The sequence below is a fragment of the Nestor notabilis genome, unplaced genomic scaffold (genome assembly GCF_000696875.1).
Source record: "Nestor notabilis isolate BGI_N333 unplaced genomic scaffold, ASM69687v1 scaffold17843, whole genome shotgun sequence".
NCBI lineage: Eukaryota > Metazoa > Chordata > Aves > Psittaciformes > Psittacidae > Nestor > Nestor notabilis.
In genome coordinates this window covers 8,959-26,670 of record NW_009923502.1, presented here as the reverse complement: position 1 = coordinate 26,670, position 17,712 = coordinate 8,959, and the positions used below count along the sequence as shown (strand labels likewise).

Sequence of the window (17,712 nt, the reverse complement as noted above, 5' to 3'; positions counted from 1 at the left end):
CAAGATTGAATCCTGAGACAGGAATGCCTGAAACAAAGCTTATTATAGAGTTGATGAAAAGGATGTCTGCAACTCATTGCTGTCATACTGAAATGTGTAAATACACATCAAATCTTCCCTCTCCCCCTTCTTCTTCATCACTCTCAGCTCTGCTCTGGCAGCATCCTTACTCCCTGACAAACAGAGTTTGGCGTTTGTGCCAGGAGTCAGGATCACGTGGAGTTTTCAAGGCTGATTTTCTTTCTTTCTCTCCTGTGTGGTTGCCAAGAGAAGTGTGAGCAAGGGACTGTATCCATCATGACAGCAGACCACATGCAGATCATGAGAGAAGCTCTCCTGCACCCGTCCAGTGCAGAGCACCTCTGCAGCTGTCATATGAATGCTGGGTGGGGGAAATGAAGGTAGAATGAGATTTCTGTGTTCCCATGTAGGGGAATGGAGTGTCTGAGGTGGTGCTCTGTCACCCTCCAATGAGCAGTGGGTGGAGAGGAGTCCAGAGCTGTGTTTTATCCTCCTTTCAAAGCCTCTTGAAATCTCAACTGGCCACATGCAGCTTTTCCTCAGGGGTAGATTGAGCTCTCAAGCTATCAGGGTAGAAGAAATTCAGTTTCGATTAAATAACAGGTCATTTTTGAGAACCCAAATCAGCAGTCCTAAACACATATTCATCAACCTGGCTCTAGCTCCAGCTTGGTCTCCCTTATTTATTAGCATTAGTATGGCAGAGCTCTCAGGTGTTTGGGGGATTTAATGTAACAGAGGGCAGCCAAGGAAAGCCAGAAATGCCCTGGTATTGCTACCACTGGCTTATGACCCCTTCTATAGGTGGACCCTTCCCCAGGGTGATGGAGAGCCATGACATGGGAGGCCATCTCCGGTGAGGATGGGGATAGCCCCACTTATTTGTGGATCAGAGGAACTCGGAGGGATTTGAACATGATACAGAATTGGGCCCTGACTTTACATCTAAAAGCCTCAGTATGAGCATGGCCAGTCACAAATCCAGTGGCAGTTTTCAGTCCCAGCAAGAGATTTCCCACCCTCCCAGCTGCAGGCTCCTGGCTGGAGAGATGCCATGAACCAGCCAGCCCTCCTTCTCTTCTGGACTGCTTGTCTCCTGAATCACTGGAGTTTCTTTGGTTTTTCTTTCTTTCTCTCAAAAAAAGAAGTTGGAAGGAGGCTAGGAGGGTGCATTGCAGCTCCATTATCCTGGGAAGGAGAGAGGGTTAAACTTTAATGGCCATTAAAACACCTTTTCCAGCTGCCTCTCCTGCTTCTCATTCCCTTGATGTTTTATCCTAATGGAACAGATTATTACTATTATTTTATTTTATCAAGATAAAATAACCTGTTGCATGAAAAGAGGAGGGGTACCAGGGGCGTGTATAGACATGGCGCTCTTAGCTGGCTCCATGTGCTATTATTATTAGTAGTAATATTACTAGTGTTAGTATTATTGGCAGACTGGGCGTAAAGCGCAGCTAGGGCTTTCATCTTGCTGCCTTTATCTGTGTGCAGTGATGATGTCTCTGTAGGAGGGTGACCTTGTGGACGGTGGTGAGGTGGTGGGGCTGGGTGCAGTTGCTGGGTCTGCCCATGCTGGGCAGGAGTTTTTTCAGTCTCTTCCCCCTGGGTGTTCCCCAGACAACACTTGAGTCATCTGGCTGTCCCGAGCCTTGATCTCCTTTAATCTGTGCTGCAATTTCTGCAGGATACCCTGGGAAAATCTCCCAAGATTGAGAGTGACAGCGCTGAAGTCGGTTGGAAATGGGTCAGAAAAAGTTGCCTGTAGGAGTGTTTGCCTGGAATAAATCTGATCTCTGCTTTCAAAGATGTGTTGTGGGAGAGTGAAACAAAACATGCTCTGCTTTACATGCTGCTTTTTCATGCCTCAGTGATGACTTCAAAGTGCGTCTCGCTTCAGGCAGGCTTCAGCTGGGAGCGCTTGGCCAATGCTGGGGACTTCCTGTGCCAGCACCCTCTTATCGGCATGACCAGGCTCCTCTCGCCATTGCCTTTGCTTTTGGCCATGCTGGAGCATCCCCGGGACGTTTGCATCCCCAAGAGGTGGCTGGCACTGGTACCTGTCTGAGCCCTGCTCATGTTTCTGCCTGCAGGGAGGGATGATCGCCCTGCTGCTCTCCATTCTCTGCCTGGTGATGATCCTCTACACCCGCCGGCGGTGGTGCAAGCGGCGCCGAGTGCCACAGCCCCAGAAGAGCGCCAGTGCTGAGGCAGCCAACGAGATCCACTACATCCCCTCAGTGCTGATCGGGGGCCATGGGCGGGAGAGCCTGCGCAATGCCCGTGTGCAGGGCCACAACTCCAGCGGGACTCTCAGCATCCGTGAGACCCCCATCCTGGACGGCTATGAGTACGACATCACCGACCTGCGGCACCATCTCCAACGCGAGTGCATGAACGGTGGGGAGGACTTTGCCAGCCAGGTCACCCGCACCCTGGACTCGCTGCAGGGCTGCAATGAGAAGGCCAGCATGGACCTCACACCAGGTGGGGATGAGATAGGCGGCATGGGCTGAGCTGGGTCCGTTCCAACTCATCTTCTCTTCATCGTTCCATACCTGTTTTCCCTTGAGTATTTTCCTCAGTTTTCTGGTTTTTTGTTGCATGTGAGATGTTGGTGGCACTCTGAAGGAGCTTCATTGCTGGGAGGCTTTGTAGCCGGTTGAGAGCAGTCCCTGCTGGGTGAGACGTGGCTGGGACAATGCAGGATGGAGCTTTGAGTGAAAGGGCTGTGGTTCCTGTGGCCTGATCAAGAATCAGAATGGTGTCCCCTCCAAACTACCTCATGGTGACCCCCATAGTTCCTTCCTGTATCCCAGGATTTCCAGTGTCTTCTTCAGCTGAGATTCTTAGTAACAAAATTACACTTGCCATCAGTATGATTCAGAGTTAATGCTGTCTTCTAATCACCAGTGCAGATTCTTTGAGGCTTGTAACATACTTGTTTGTTGGCCCTATTACCAACTGACCCATCCAACTGGAGCCTTCTCAACTGAGATGTAGTTTTGGAAGGCCATAGTCTGGTCCCTATAGATCTCCAGGCATTTTATTTCCACACCTGGGTATGCAGAAATGACCTGACAGGCTGAGTGTCAAATCTCATCTTTTGGCTAGCTTGGTGGAGGTGTTGGTCCCTTTCAAGCTTTGAGGAAGTCATAAGGGTGCATTTTGGGCTCAGCTCATTGGCTGTGGCACCCTGGTCACCTCATGCAGATGCTGGAGATGGATCCAAGAAAATCTCTATCTTTCTCTCTCCTTTACTAAAATGTTTATCCCTGAAAGATTTTGTCTTCAATTCTTCCTTCTCAGGGAGCGATAATGCCAAGCTGTCCCTGATGAACAAATACAAGGACAACATCATTGCCACCAGCCCCGTGGACTCGAACCACCAGCAGGCCACGCTGCTGTCCCATACCTCCAGCAGCCAGCGCAAGCGCATCAATAACAAAGCACGAGGTAGGGGGGTCCCCAGGGCAGGCAGGGTGCTCTGGGCTTCCACTCACTCATGCTCCAGCAACTCACTGTCTCTTGGGATGGAAAAATGTGGCTGGTGTTGGGCAAAAGCATGGAAAGGAGGGTTTGAGTAGGGGTAGCAGGGAGCAGAAAAAGTGGTGTCTGCAAGGGTGCAAATGATGTTGAGTTACTTGATTGCAAAGATGAAGATGGTGCCGGGCACAGTAAATATTTTATGGTACCAGCATGGCCATGGGGGAAAGTTGAAAGGTAATGGGAGCCATGGCAGGGAGCATGGCTGTTCATGGTGGAAAGGGGAGAAGATGCTGTCCCTGCTGTGCCCAGCAGACAGGGCTCCTGATTTTCAAGGCGTGGCTTGAAGCAGTAATGTTGGATGTGGTGGCTTGGGGTCACACAGTGCCAGCCTCGCTGTGACTACACTTGGTGTCCCCTGCAGCTGGGTCAGCGTTTCTCAACCCCGAGGGGGACTCGGGGACAGAGGCAGACACCGATCCCCAGCTGACCTTCTACACGGACCCCTCACGGAGCCGGAGGCGCAGCCGAGGTGGGTGCAGGCGTGGAGGCAGGTGGCAAGCCAGGGCCCCTCTTGCCTTGTTTGTTGTTGCCTCTCTGGGTTTGGAGACTTCTCATTAGCAAAGGATGGAAACCCAGGCACAGTTCATGCTGCCACAGGCAGGCACCAGTCCCGGTGCCCACCAAGTGCTGCCGCTGCTCTCTGGTGGAGTTTCTCAGCAGAGGATGAAATATATTCCGATTTTTTGCTGGAGGCTTCTGCCACGCTCTGGTGTATATTAATGAGTAACACGCTTCAAAGGCTGGCCCATGAGCTCCTGTGCTGCTGCTCGGCACGCTGCTGCCTTGGGTTTGCTCCAGCACCATGTGTGTACAATCTGTATGTGCAGCAGAGGATGGGGAGAGGCCTGGTCCCCAGGCAGGAGTTTCACCCCACTGCCCTGAATCCTCCCTTTGGGAGGTTTTCTCCTCTGGGAAGGAGACTTTGTGTCTCATTGAGCCTTGTTTGATGGATAGTACCTTGTTTTTCTGGGAGTGGTGGGAGTGTGAGCCATCTCCTGTGCTGGGGGCTGTGAGGTTGGTTTGGGCTTTGTCTCTGCAGGGAATAGCTCAGCCCCCAGCCAGCTTTTTCCGCCCAGCTTCTTCAACTGAGAGATTAAAAGTCAAAGACCTGCACGCCCTGAGGAGTTAGGGCTCTCCAGTGCTTTTTCAAAGGCATCCAGGAGGCTGTTGTCATGGCAAAATTAACCTGAGAGAAGTGCCATGAAGAAGGAGGGGAGGAAAAAAGAGCAATTGCATTCACCTTTCTTCTCCTCAGTATCTCTGTTCTGCTTCGAAGTTCTGCTGCTGCAAAGGTCTCAGCATGCTGCAGTGCAGGGGTGCAGAAGAGAAACTCCCAGAGAGAATATCTCCCAGGAGACCCCAGCTGCAACAGGTGGAAGAGAAGGTCCCACAACAAAACTGCTTCATTCTCTTGAAAATCCAGAGCAATTCAGCTTGATTGGATTGACGCTGGATTTCCAGTGGGCTGGGCAGGGTCTCTGCACCCTGAGATCTGCTGGCTGCACCCCAAGATCTTCCTGGGTCCACCAGGTCTCAAGTTTGACTTTGCTTTAATGTTTTGCAGTGGGGTCCCCTCGAAGTCCTGTTAACAAGACCACGCTGACTCTTATCAGTGTGACGAGCTGTGTCATCAGCCTGGTGTGCTCTTCCCACATGAACTGCCCCCTTGTTGTCAAGATCACCCTCCATGTCCCTGAACACCTCATTGCTGATGGTGAGCACACCGCAGCCTTACCCACCCCTCCTGATCGATTCTGTAAGCTGTAATGGAGGAGAGGAAAGAACAATGGAGAGGACAGATACAACATGGGTGCAGGATGGATGGGACAGGCGCAAGACGGAGGGTATCAGCATACATGGGGGATGGATGCAGGATGGAGGGGATGGGCACAGGACTTGAGGGGACCTTTGTGGGATGGAGGGGTCAGGTATGGGATGGAATGGACCATCATGGGATGAAGGACATCAGTATGGGACAGAGGGGACAGGTGTGGGACCAAGGGGATGTAGGTTGCTGTTGTGGGACAGAGAAGGGACAGGCACAGGATGGAGGGGGCTGTCACAGGATTGGAGGAGACAGGCATGGACAGAGGGGGCTGTCACAGGGCAGAGGGGATGGGCATGGTAACAGAGGATTCATTGTGGAACAGAAGGGGCTATAGGGGGAACCATCATGAGATGGAAGGGATGGCCGTGGATTGCCACTGCTGACTCCCCTCTTGGTGGCAGGGAGCCGGTTCATCCTGCTGGAGGGGAGCCAGCTGGATGCCAGTGACTGGCTGAACCCGGCGCAGGTCGTTCTCTTCTCCCAGCAAAACTCCAGTGGGCCCTGGGCCCTGGACCTCTGTGCGCGTCGCCTCCTGGACCCCTGCGAGCATCAGTGTGACCCTGAGACCGGTACGTGGTCAGATGGTTGGGATTGGTTTAGGAGCTCATCTCTGCCTGCTCAACCCAGCTTCACTGGGAAGATGCTTTCTTGCCTTGTTCCACATGAGATAATGAAGCTACTGAGTGCCCTGGGTGGCTGTAGGCTGGGTTTGGCAGGGAAGTATGTGGAAAACCTTGTCCTTCCATGTCCCTCATGTTCCCCCCTTTCTCCATAGGTGAGTGTCTCTGCTACGAAGGTTACATGAAGGACCCTGTGCATAAGCACCTCTGCATCCGGAATGAGTGGGGAACGAACCAGGGGTGAGTGTACCTGCCACAGCATGCCCATGCTTGGACCATCCATGCATGAGCTTCTGGGCTTCAACAGCAGCATAGTAAGGCTGTGGCAAATGCTCTTGGGTGAAGGAGGCATCTTGGTGAATCATCAGGTCAGTGCACGGCTGAGCTCTGCAGCAGGTGTGCAGGAGGAGGCAAGGACTTCTAGTCTTTCAAGTAATCAGAGATGATGTAGAAGAGGCCATTGCTAGGTTTCAGAGTAAACACCCCCTAGAGAAGATCAAAGCTCCTCCTCTTCCTTTTGCTGACACTCTCTTTGGCATCTTGCATTTCGTGCGGTTTCAATTTGGAAGTATGAGCTGTCAGAGGAGGGCTGAGGTTGGGCTGGGGGCCCCAGTGGAAGAGGGAGGCTGCGGGCTGGGGATGCCCTATTGAAAACTGGGCAAATCACATGCTTCAATGCCATGGCCTGAGGGAACAGAGCAGTCACTGCTCCACAATTTTATACCTCTGAAAGCGCAGAAGAATTTCTTCTGATGTTTCAGCAGCAGTTTGGTGGGGTATCCCAAATGTTTCCATCTTACTGTGACCCTCAGGGCATGCTTCAGATGGTCCTTAACACTCATGAGTCTCTGATGTGCAGATGGAGACTTCCAGGGATGGCTGGAGGTAGTGTGCAGAAAGCCAAGACACCCCCAAAATCAGAGGTCCCACGTGAATTTGGCATCTTCAACCCCCTTTTTCCTTCCCCCATCTTGCTGTGCTGCAGCTGGATTTGTGGCGGCCCCACATGTGGCAGGATGCCCTCTCTGAAGTCATTAGTCTTCACAGCAGGGAGAGAAAAATCATCAAAGGCTGGGCTTGGCGGCACTCCCACTGTGCTGCTGTGTTGGAGGATGGCAGCCACGGAGGACTGCCCATGCCGGCTGGCCCTGCCCGCATTCCTGTGCACTGGGGTCCAGGGAGAGCACCACTGCTCTGTATCCATTTTAAAAGCAATTTAGCAATTGAACCCACTGCCAGCCAGCCACAGGAGACAAGGGCCGCTGTCATTGTGGGTGCTCTGAGCCAGGCTGGGGCAGGGCGATGCTCATGCACAGGTAGCCCTATGGTGGGGATGTGCTGAGTGGTGTGGTCAGGGTTCCCAAACCACTGTGAGGTATTACAGTTGGGAAAATACATTCAGAAATACAGCTTCCTGCCCTGCTTATCCCCAGGAGGCAAGTGTCCGACAGGGTTGTCCTCAGCTCCTCTGTGCCCATCTAATAAGAGGCACTGAGTGATGCTGGCTGGGGCATGTGACGGTGTATTCCCCCTGCCAGGGACTTGCCCATTTTGGCATGTGTTTGGTTTAAGAATGGGTTAGAAAGAGCCCACAGCCACCCACAACCACGTATGACTTTGATGCCAGCCTGTGCCTCAGTCAAAGTTACCAGCAGTGTGCTGAACCCACCACCCTGCAAAAAGCGAGAAGGCAAATGACTTTGTTGAGGGAAGTAGTAAAAATGGATAAGCACTGTAAAGAAGCATTTGCTTCCTTCCCCTCTGCTTTTCCTTTGCTCCTGGGCGTGTGACCACAACTTCACACTTTTCCTCCCATGCTCATTGCTCTTCTCTAGCTTCTTCCTGATCTAGCTGCTCCATCACCTAAAGGGAGAGTAGAGAAAAAGTTGCTTTCAGATGAATTGGAGAAAATAAATAGATGCAGAAGAGAAGCTGAGGGCAGGAAGGACAAATTCATTCCTGAAGCCCTCTGGACCTGTTCACAGATCTGGACCCAGCTGTAGTCTCAGCAGTGCCACCCTGAAAGATGCTCAGGACCCACTCTGTTCCTCTGTGGGATTTGGGGCCACTTTTCAGATACAGCTCCATCCTGATGTTCCCAATGGGAGCCTTCTCCCTGTCCATGCTTGAGTTTCTGCCTTTCCTTCTGCAACTGTGTTCCTACTCGGCTAGAATACAAGTTGCCTTGGATCTCTTCTTATATACCAAAGTTGACTATGACAAACTGTATGCAGCATTTCCAACATACTTTTCTGTTTGGGGCAGAGAAACCTAGCAGATCTTTTTCCCCAAAGGTACAACACAGCCCTAGACCATGATGGGGCTGCTGAAGTTCTCCTGCCCTTCTCTGGGCTCTCAAGAAGGCTCTGACACTGCAGTGTCAGATTTTTTTCAGTGCTACCCTTTGAGAGCTCCTCAATCGAGCTGTTTGAAGCCAGGGTGATTTTGTGTTTCTTCCTTGAACTTGACAGATTTTTATTTCAGAAAACGGTAGCAGCTGAAACCACACTTAACCGTCCCTGCCTGCAGCTTCCACTATTTATAGGGCTCTTGAAAGCGTGTCCACACTAAGCATCATGATGCCGAGGCCAGCTTGGTGCTTAATGAGGGGTTTTTTTTCTGCACTGCAATTTGTTCCTGATGTCCAAGTGCTGTTTGGTGCAGCTCTGCCTGCAAGGGCTTGTGATGGTGGAGGTAACTTATACTTGTCCCCATGAATCCCTGGCCTCCATGGCATCATGTCTGTAATGAACACTCTGGTCCAGCAGAACCATATTGTCAGAGCCCATTTAACTGAGTAAGTTGTAACTTTAACCTGATATTTATGTTTTCTGGGGGTGGAAGTTAAGCTACCAGGCCATGCTGTCTTTTGTTGCACTCCAGCTCACTCCAAACTCTACCCTAAAAAGGTTGTCCACAGACTCACCTGAAAGAGATGTCTTCAAATTCTCTAATCTCTCCCCCCATCCCAAGGCAAGATGAACTGTGCCTGAATTGTTTCTGACCATTGTTTCTCCAATATGCTCCTAACTCCTCCAATATTGGAGCGATGTGATGCAGCTGTGGGTAGCACAAGCCAGGCAGCAAGTCAGTCCCCAGAGAAGCCACATGGCTCTTAGCAAAGGGGAAGTCAGCAAAGCAGAACAGTGGGCTCTGCCAAATCCCTCAGTTTGTGCTTGGGAGCAACATGGTCTGGCTATGACCTCTTTTGCTTTCCTAGGGTGGCATTTTTATCTGAAAACTCATTCCAACCCTTTTCTTTAGATAGGTTTGCCGTTGGTTTGTTTTTATTTACAGTGATTACGGGTTGACTTGGAGTCTGTTCACTCAGCAGCATCTAATTTTGCTCATGAAGGTGAGCTCCTGTTTGAACTTTATTGGTGATGGCAGCAAGGCTTTGTGTGTTGTGTGTATTTTGGGTACCATGCTGAGATCCATGCCTCTGTGGTACACCTTTTACCCAACACATCCAGTCCCTAACTCTTCATCAGTTTTTCAAAAAATAAGGCGTTTTTGATCATGGGTAGCAGATACATTTGATCAGCTGCTTTTTTTGTGCTTCTCTTCATCTGTTTTAAACAAACCTGGCTGTTGCTGTTTGTGTGTTCACAGTCTGTCTTCCTACTTTGATATGCATTGTTAATTAGCTGCTTTTCAGTTCTTACACTAACATTTCCCAAGTAGGATGCAGTTTCCAGCAATCTAACCAATCCTGCCTCATCTTTGCTCATCAAACCAAATTCCTGCAGTTACTTTGTGGTATGACTTGACCAAAAGTCAAATCAGCTCATTCTGCCTTTAGTTAATAAACTGTTACCTGCCCTCATTTGTACTTCTTCATCTCAGCCCTTAGATCAATTGTATGATGGCCCATGGCTTTCGCATCCCCATGTGCTGTTCTTGCCTGGATGCCCTTTTCAGACACCTGATGAGATTTAAGATGGTCTGCATTTAAGAGGTCTTTATCAATGTGCCCTTTCAACTTGTAGTGGGCTTTACCCCAGCATGGAGAGGATTTAGGGCAATTTAGTGGATGCATTTGGCTGGGTACTCTCTTCCTCTTCTAGCAGCAGGCAAGTGGTGCCCACCCCAGCCTTCCTCCCATGCAGGCAAGTTACCCCTTTCTCCACCCTGCAGCCTTGGCAGCCATTTTTCCCCACACAGGACCTGAATTAGTGTGACATCCTGTGCCCTGTGCACCTACCTTCCCTCCCCATCGTGCCTCTTCTCTTCTGCATCCAGTTATCCCCCTCCCTGGCTGTGCACCTGCTCCTCCTGTCCCATCCCCATGAACCACCTGCTCCCCACCCCGCAAAGGAGCCAGGGAAGTGCTCAAGGGACAAGGAAAGCACTTTTTCTGCTTAAAGTATTTTTTCCCCCTTTTTCTTATTTTTCCCACCCCTTTTTATCTTCTTTTTTTTTCTCTCTGCCTCTCTCCATCCCCTGCTGTGTGCCTCGGCTTTGCGAGCTTGAAGGACGTCCAGATAAAAAGCTTCTCTTTCTTTCAGATCCTTTCACCAAACCACCCATCCGCCTCCTCCTCCCAGCCCATTCTCCTTGCAGATTTACGGGCAGCTCAGGGAGAAAGTGCCAGCATTAGCATTTTTAATAAAGAGCTGCTTGGAAGGGATGGCAGGGGGTGGGGAGTTTTTTTTTTGGCAGCTGAAGCCTGAGCAAAGCTGTTGCAAAGCAAAGTCAGAGAGGAGCAGGGATGGGCATCACCAGTGGGAGAAGTCAGCAGCTCGGTGCTATCTGCTTTCTACTTGTCCCCCATCAAGGTAGTGTTGGCTCTTCATGGGTCCCCACTTTGATCATCGTGGGGAGTGGGTCCTGGGGCCGCAGGAGGGGTGCCGGTGCTGCAGGGATGCTTCTTGTCCTTTCACCCTGGGCTTGAACCCACTGAGCTGCCAGTCAAGGGATGTGGTGAGCGTCATTATGTGCACCACTTGCTGCCAGCATACACTTGGAGCTGGTGTTTTGATGCCATGATGGGGTTTGGCATGGCCATCCTCATCCTGCTTGCTTTGTGGAAACCCCCAGGAGCACAAGGAGTCAGGGAACCAGACATGAAGTCACATGTTTCAGTGCAATAACAGCCAACCACCTTCTCTTCCCCTGGTATTTCAGCCACGCTTACATGCAGCGACTTCTCAGGGTCTTCTGCAAAGACCCTCTCCTGCAGCCACTCTGACCTCCCTGCCAGCTCCCCTGAAACCAGCTGCTCCAGGTTAGCTCAGTGTGGTCATGTGCTGCAGGCAGTGGGCTTTCATTCTTCATCCCATCCCTCTTATTTAGAGCTTTGCAGGGAGCAAAGACTGGCAGGACCACAGTTCTCAATGCTGGAAGTCAGTCTGCCTCATCCTCTTGGGGCTGCAATTTGAACATGGCCAGGGTCCTGTTGAGGTGGACAGAAGCATCACCACCTGGTTAGGTTTGATGGTATTTTGGGAGCTTTCACTCAAGCCCAAATCTGGAGCAAAGCATAGCTGGTGGTCTAGCTGGAAAAATCAGAGGCCTGAAGATCATCCCGGGGATGCACTGACAGCCCTTTGGCCATAGGAACTAGCTGACTGAGTGTGGGGAGTTTTTTCTTTCTCAGCTGCCCTGGTGATCCCGTTTTGTTGTTTCAGATGCCTACCTGAGTGCCAAGGCTCGTAGGGAGCTGCGAGCTGTAATTTCTGGCCCATTTAATCCAACCTGGCCAGACACAGAGCTGCTTCTGATCAGTCCTGCTTTTCTTTGAGCTCTGAGGTCCATGTAACCAAAATACCTGCCAAAAGCAACAAAAACCAGAGCAGCAATGTGCCTTCAGTGATCACAAAACGCAGGGAGTGAGTCAGCTGTTTGGACACACATGTGTGCATGGGAGAGGAAGGAGGCGTGAGAGAGTGACAGGGGCACAGTAGACAAAAGGCAGTGGTGGAGAAGGTGAGGTGTCCCTGGAGGAGGAGATCTCACCCCATCCTCTGAAGCAGAAGGCACAAGTCAGCAAGGGAGTGTGGGTGGCAATGTCAGTACTGAGCTCCTGGAGAGCTTCCTTGGAGATGAGGATAAAGTGCCTCTTCTTGAGCTTGAGGTCTTGCATGGAGACCGTTTCCAAGCTTACCCTCAAGAAGGTACCATGTCCTTGCAGGCACCTTGGGTGGAGACAACATGGCCTGGGCACTGATTTCCATCTCCCAGGCAGGTCCAAGCCTGTGTGTCCCGGATGTGTTGGCATCCCATCCATGGGGCTGCCAGATATGCCACCCGGCAGAGGTCCAGCAGCCACTATACCTCTGCAGTGCCTGCCCGGTGTTGAGCTCTGCTGCAAACCAAGAGCAGCTCTTCATAACTACTTTTCCACCCAAGTCAATGTGGAACAATACCTTGCCTTTGCTTTTGTTCCTTGCCCGGCGTGCTCCTGAAAGGCAAGAATAAAACCCATCTGCGGGAGCACTGGAAGGCGGAGGCGTGTGGCATTCAAGGTGTCGTCAAGATGCGAGGAGCGCATCGCTTTCTGGCTGAAGTTGACCTCAATTCAGGGCAATCCGATCTGCGGGCTGAATGTAATCCCCCTCTCCCAGCCAACCGGACGGGAAAATGGCATTGTACCCTAGCAAGGAAATGAGACGGTGCACTGTAATCCTGCAATCAGGATTTTTATTATTTTTTTTTTGTCCTTGCTGAAATAACTTCAGATTAGAAATTAAAGTGCTTGTGCAGAAGAGCTGTAATTGCCTCTGGAGAAAATCCTCAGGCTTGTCAGCGGCACCTGATACTCTCACCCTGAATTTTAACAGCAGTGATGCAACGGGATGAAAAATCATTCCCTCACCAGATTTGAGCTCTTGCAAAGAGAATTTGGAGCTTTAGCTTTTGGGAGCAGCGTTTGTGTTGTCAAAGCCCACCACAGCTGGGTCCCTGTGCCTCCCCTTGCTCTGCCTTGTCAGCCTTGCTCTGCCAGTGATGTTTCAGCAGTGGGGCTGTGCTTCTGGTATGCAGATCACAAAGTGGTGTGGCCATGGGTATCCCACCAAAGGGCACCAGCCACTGAATCATGATTGCACATTACCCTGTACTACCTATGGCAGCAGGGATGGAGGAGATGAGGCCATCCTGCTTGGCTCCAAGCTTTCAGCTTGTCTACTAGACCCATTTTCAAAGCACCACAGGGGCCAAGGCTTCTTCAGTGCCCCTCCTAAAACAGTGAAATCCAAGGGGAATAAGGCAGGTGGTGAAGCTGTGGCCCCAGACCTCACATGCTCCCTTGAAAAGCCTCACAGAGAGAGTTCAGCTGTGTTTTAGTTCTTTTTGCAATTAAATGGCTGTGACACCAATCCCTAAATGAGGGCTGGGCAGGTGGTACCCGAGCATGCAGAAGCGTAATGCTTACAGATGCAAGGGCAACTGGAATGCCCTGTATCCTAAAATAAAGGGTGTGATACACTACCGACCCATTGGCAGATTGGGCCTGGGGTGAGAATCTGATGTTGTAGGAATCCCAAAATTAACATCATGGAGGTGGGGTTATTTTATCACCTTGTCCTGGCTTGGTTTGAGTCATCTCATCCCAGGACCCTCTGCACATGAGCTAGGGGCTAAGCAGGGGAAGCATTTTTCGGCTGCGAGTGGCAGCAGGGGCGATGCCAGTGTGATGCCCCTGGGTTTCTCTTCTAGGCCTTGGCCATACACCATCTTCCAGCGTGGCTTTGACTTGGTGCTGGGCGAGCAGCCATCTGACAAGATTTTTCGGTAAGCGGTAAAGGCAATCTGGTCAGCACATTTTGGGGCTCAAAGATATGACTGAGGGCATACGAGCAGGCTGGTACCCCAGCTGGTAGGGCTGAGCACAGCTATCCTGTGCCACCTCCTGGGGACATGCAAACATGGCTGGGAAGGTCCTACTATAGCTGCCATGTGGGATGCTTGGATGCCCAATAGCCAGTTCCTCTTCTCCATTCCTGATGAGAAAGAGGTTTAGGCTTTGAAGGAGGATTCCTACCAAAAAGGGAAGAAGGGAAATGCTTTTTGTTTTGTTTTTTTTTGTGGGTTTTTTTTTTTGTTTTTGTTTTTGGTTTTTTTTTTTTTTAAATTACCTAAGTTAGATGTGCTTTCTAGGGGTCATTTGGGTGCATTCAGAAGAGCTGCACCACTGTGTGTTTGACACAGCCCATCTGTCTGCTTGGTTTTTTTCAGGGCAGGGTGGAGCTTCCAGGGCTTGGGTTTGGGTAGAGGCAGCCCTCTGGGCTTGGCGTTTCACTCCATGTCAGCCTTTGCTGCTTTCCCTGTCAGGTTCACCTACACCCTGGGGGAAGGCATGTGGCTGCCCCTGAGCAAGAGCTTTGTCATCCCACCAGCTGAGCTGGCCATCAATCCCTCCGCAAAGTGCAAGACCGACATGACGGTGATGGAGGATGCAGTGGAGGTCAGGTAGGTGCAGTGGTGGAGAGAGGGATTTTAGGATGCATTTCAAGTGAATAAACTGTCAGTGTGTCCGCTGAGTGAGAGGGGCAACCCAAAACACATGGGGGTTGATGAGAGCTGGGACCCCGACCCCACGTTTTGCAGGTGCAGATTAGTATGTCCTTTAACCTGCCCCACTTCATGCCTGCAAAGCTGAGCCTTTGGAAGTAGCTCTCATTATCTCGGTAGCTCCTGCCTCCCTCCTGCCTCCCTCTAAAAGCTTGGCTGCCGTTCTGTTCGCTGTTAGCCCGAGAGGGACCTGAGCTCCGGAAAACCCCACACAGCAGCCGCGGTTGTGCACGCGTTCGCAACATCTCGTTGGAGCAGTGACACTCCCCCTCCTCCTCCTCGCAGGGAAGAGCTGATGACCTCCTCCTCCTTCGACAGCCTGGAGGTCCTCCTTGACTCCTTTGGCCCCGTCCGTGACTGCTCCCGGGACAATGGGGGCTGCAGCAAGAACTTCCGCTGCATCTCAGACCGCAAGCTGGACTCAACAGGCTGTGTGGTGCGTGATCCCCTGGGGACCTGAGATCTCCTTTGGTGCGAGCAGGGAGGGAAGGGTGGAAGGGGAAAGGCTGCATCCTTCCTCCATTCCCATTGCTTCAGGATGGATATTTTGGGGTTTTGCAGCAGGAAGAGATGTTTTGGGGGCTGGCATCTTCTCCATCCCTGACCTTGCTGCAGACATGCATGAAGAAGTGGGAGCTCATCTGCTTGCTGGCTCTTTGGGAGGTCTCACATCACTCACACATGTCCTCTGTCCCCAAAGCAGCACAGCTGCTTTGCTCTGCAGAGAAAGCATATGCCCCAAAATGGAGGGGTTTGTGGGACTGGGGAATCCTGCTGTGATGCCACCAGAGCTGGACATTGAGGGGGAGGCTGAGTGGGGGGCAGAGGGTGGGCTTGGAAAGGGCAGCATTGCTTTGGTGTTCACTAGTGATGGGTGCTAGTAAGCAGGGTTGGTGCCAGCACGTTACCTTGGTATGGAGCAGCTTGGGTGGCTCCCACTCCAGGATCAGCACTCCCCAGGGCTGCAAAGAGGCTTCAGTGCAGGAGGAATATCTGCAGTGGTGGACAGTGTTGCAGTCACCCATTCTTGCAGCTCCCGAGTATCTCTCAGGCTGCAATTTCCAATGGAGAGCAGCGCCGGAGCCCTCCCCTCTGCTTCAGCCCCTGGGCCAGACTTCTTGCTCAGAGGCTTCATCTCTCACTTCCCCCACCCCTGCTAGTGCCCAACGGGACTGAGCCCCATGAAGGATGGCACAGGCTGCTATGACCGTCATGTCGGCGTGGACTGCTCAGATGGCTTCAATGGAGGCTGTGAGCAGCTGTGCCTGCAGCAGATGGTCCCCCTGCCTGATGACCCCCTACTCTACAATATCCTCATGTTCTGCGGGTGAGTGACCCATCACTGCCCCAGCCATGGGGGGACACTCCTGAGGTGCTGTTGTACCTTGCTTCTGCCACCCGGAGCTCATAGGGTTGGGAGGGAGGGTCTCCTCTGTTCCACATGTCCCTGCTGGGGTGGCCTGGTGGCCCCAGTCCCCACTAGTGCAGGCTGCAGCTGATGATGGATGCCGTGCTGGCGTTCCAGGTGCATTGAGGACTACAAGCTGGGCACAGATGGGAGGTCATGCCAGCTCATCTCGGAGTCATGCCCCGAGGTGGGGGACTGCGGCGAGCCCCGCGAGCTGCCCATGAACCAGACGCTATTTGGGGAGATCTTCTATGGCTACAACAACCACTCCAAGGAGGTGGCTGCAGGACAGGTGCTCAAAGGGACATTCAGGTGAGTTGGGGATGTGGGAAGGTGACCCCAGCAGGGTCAGACTTCTTCATCCTTTCCAAGAAGAAGGCATGGGAAGCAGTGTGGGGCTGGACCTTAGTGGAATGCCTGGTCCATCCATGTCTGGCCAAGCTTTGCAGGAGATGGAGGGGTGGTGGGCAGGGCACATCTGAAGCTTTCCATCAGAGTAGACATCTTTGTAACCTGTGCCTAAAGGAAAGGCTTGGTGCTGGGTGGCTTTATGGGATTGGTCACTGGCTGGTGGGAATGATCCCAGGCAGTTCCCCTGTCTTCCAGCTCTGTCCTCCTCTCTGCAATTAACTTCCAGGCAGAACAACTTTGCTCGTGGCCTGGAACAGCAACTGCCAGATGGGCTGGTGGTGGCCACGGTGCCCCTGGAAAACCAGTGCCAAGAGGAGCTCTCTGACCCCACGCCTGACCCCGAGTTCCTCACCGGTGAGTGGGTCTGGCCAGACCTATGCCTCTCCCAGCAGGGCAGCAGCTGGTGTGGATGGCTTCAGCACCTATCCCTCTCAGGGATATACCTACCATGGGATATATCTAGTCTGGCTTTAGCATCCCGTGCTCACCTGCAGCACCAGCAGTGGTAAGAGGAAAGCATTAAAAATGGAGGCAAGGGAGAGGCTGCAAATTCATGGTATGGTGTAAAAGCTCAAGTGTCCATTGGATATTTGGAGTATTTGCAAAAGAGGATTTTTTTTTTTTTTTTTTTAATTCAAGTCAAACAAGTTTTCCAAATATCTTTCCAAAGGTATTTCCAAGTCAGGAACCTTTTGCCAGTGTAATGAAGCATTCAAAACCTGCCGCAATCAAACCAGAATGTTTTGGTTTGTCCTGCCAGAGTACTGTGGGCCATGAGTGACAGGATTATCATGGATTTCTACACAACCTTAAAGGAATTACCCTTCTTCCACCAAGTTGCCAGCACCCCTGAATAGCCTTTGTTTCCTTGGTGTTTGTTGCCGTTGGCTGAAATGGCCAAGGACACTGGGCAGCTAAGAAAAGAGAGATGTGGATAGTAAGGTTATTTTGGAAGGTGTCTGCAGGGTGGTCTCATACAAGACCTTGTGAATTCACTTTGTTTGGCAGAGCTCCTAGGAGGGTTTTGGAGAGCATCCATGGGTTGCACCCAGGGCCCAATGAGTACTGGTTGCCTTGACAGGGTTCATAGTTATGCAGGTGTGTGTGCAAGCAGATGCAGGCAGGGAGGAGGGTGCCCGTGAGTCCGCAGGGCTGAGATACCCCAAGAGAGCTGTGTCCGGTGGGTCACTCCTGCAGCCATGGGCATACTCAGTCCTGCCTGGAAGGAGGACACCTGCCTCCCGATGGGGCTCTGCTGCCCTTGGCATGCTTACATGATTGTAAGGAAGGCACTGCCACTGCAGCCTCAGGGTTACGGCAGGGGGGTGGGGGTGGGGGTCCTCTTTCGATTATGGCAC

General features: G+C 51.8%; 1 protein-coding gene across 1 annotated transcript in view; it reads left to right on the top strand.

The window, feature by feature from the left end:
• The window catches only part of ASTN1 (astrotactin 1), a gene marked incomplete at its 5' end in the record, with an annotated part of 26,426 nt that overhangs the window by 1,149 nt on the left and 7,565 nt on the right, over positions 1-17,712 (top strand). Inside the window, 12 exons of the mRNA XM_010012170.1 lie at positions 2,118-2,511; positions 3,334-3,480; positions 3,935-4,042; positions 5,138-5,287; positions 5,803-5,970; positions 6,177-6,261; positions 13,681-13,755; positions 14,296-14,433; positions 14,821-14,971; positions 15,696-15,862; positions 16,061-16,255; positions 16,581-16,708. Coding sequence (XP_010010472.1) covers positions 2,118-2,511; positions 3,334-3,480; positions 3,935-4,042; positions 5,138-5,287; positions 5,803-5,970; positions 6,177-6,261; positions 13,681-13,755; positions 14,296-14,433; positions 14,821-14,971; positions 15,696-15,862; positions 16,061-16,255; positions 16,581-16,708 — 1,906 coding nt within the window. The remainder of the gene's footprint in view (positions 1-2,117; positions 2,512-3,333; positions 3,481-3,934; positions 4,043-5,137; positions 5,288-5,802; positions 5,971-6,176; positions 6,262-13,680; positions 13,756-14,295; positions 14,434-14,820; positions 14,972-15,695; positions 15,863-16,060; positions 16,256-16,580; positions 16,709-17,712) is intronic.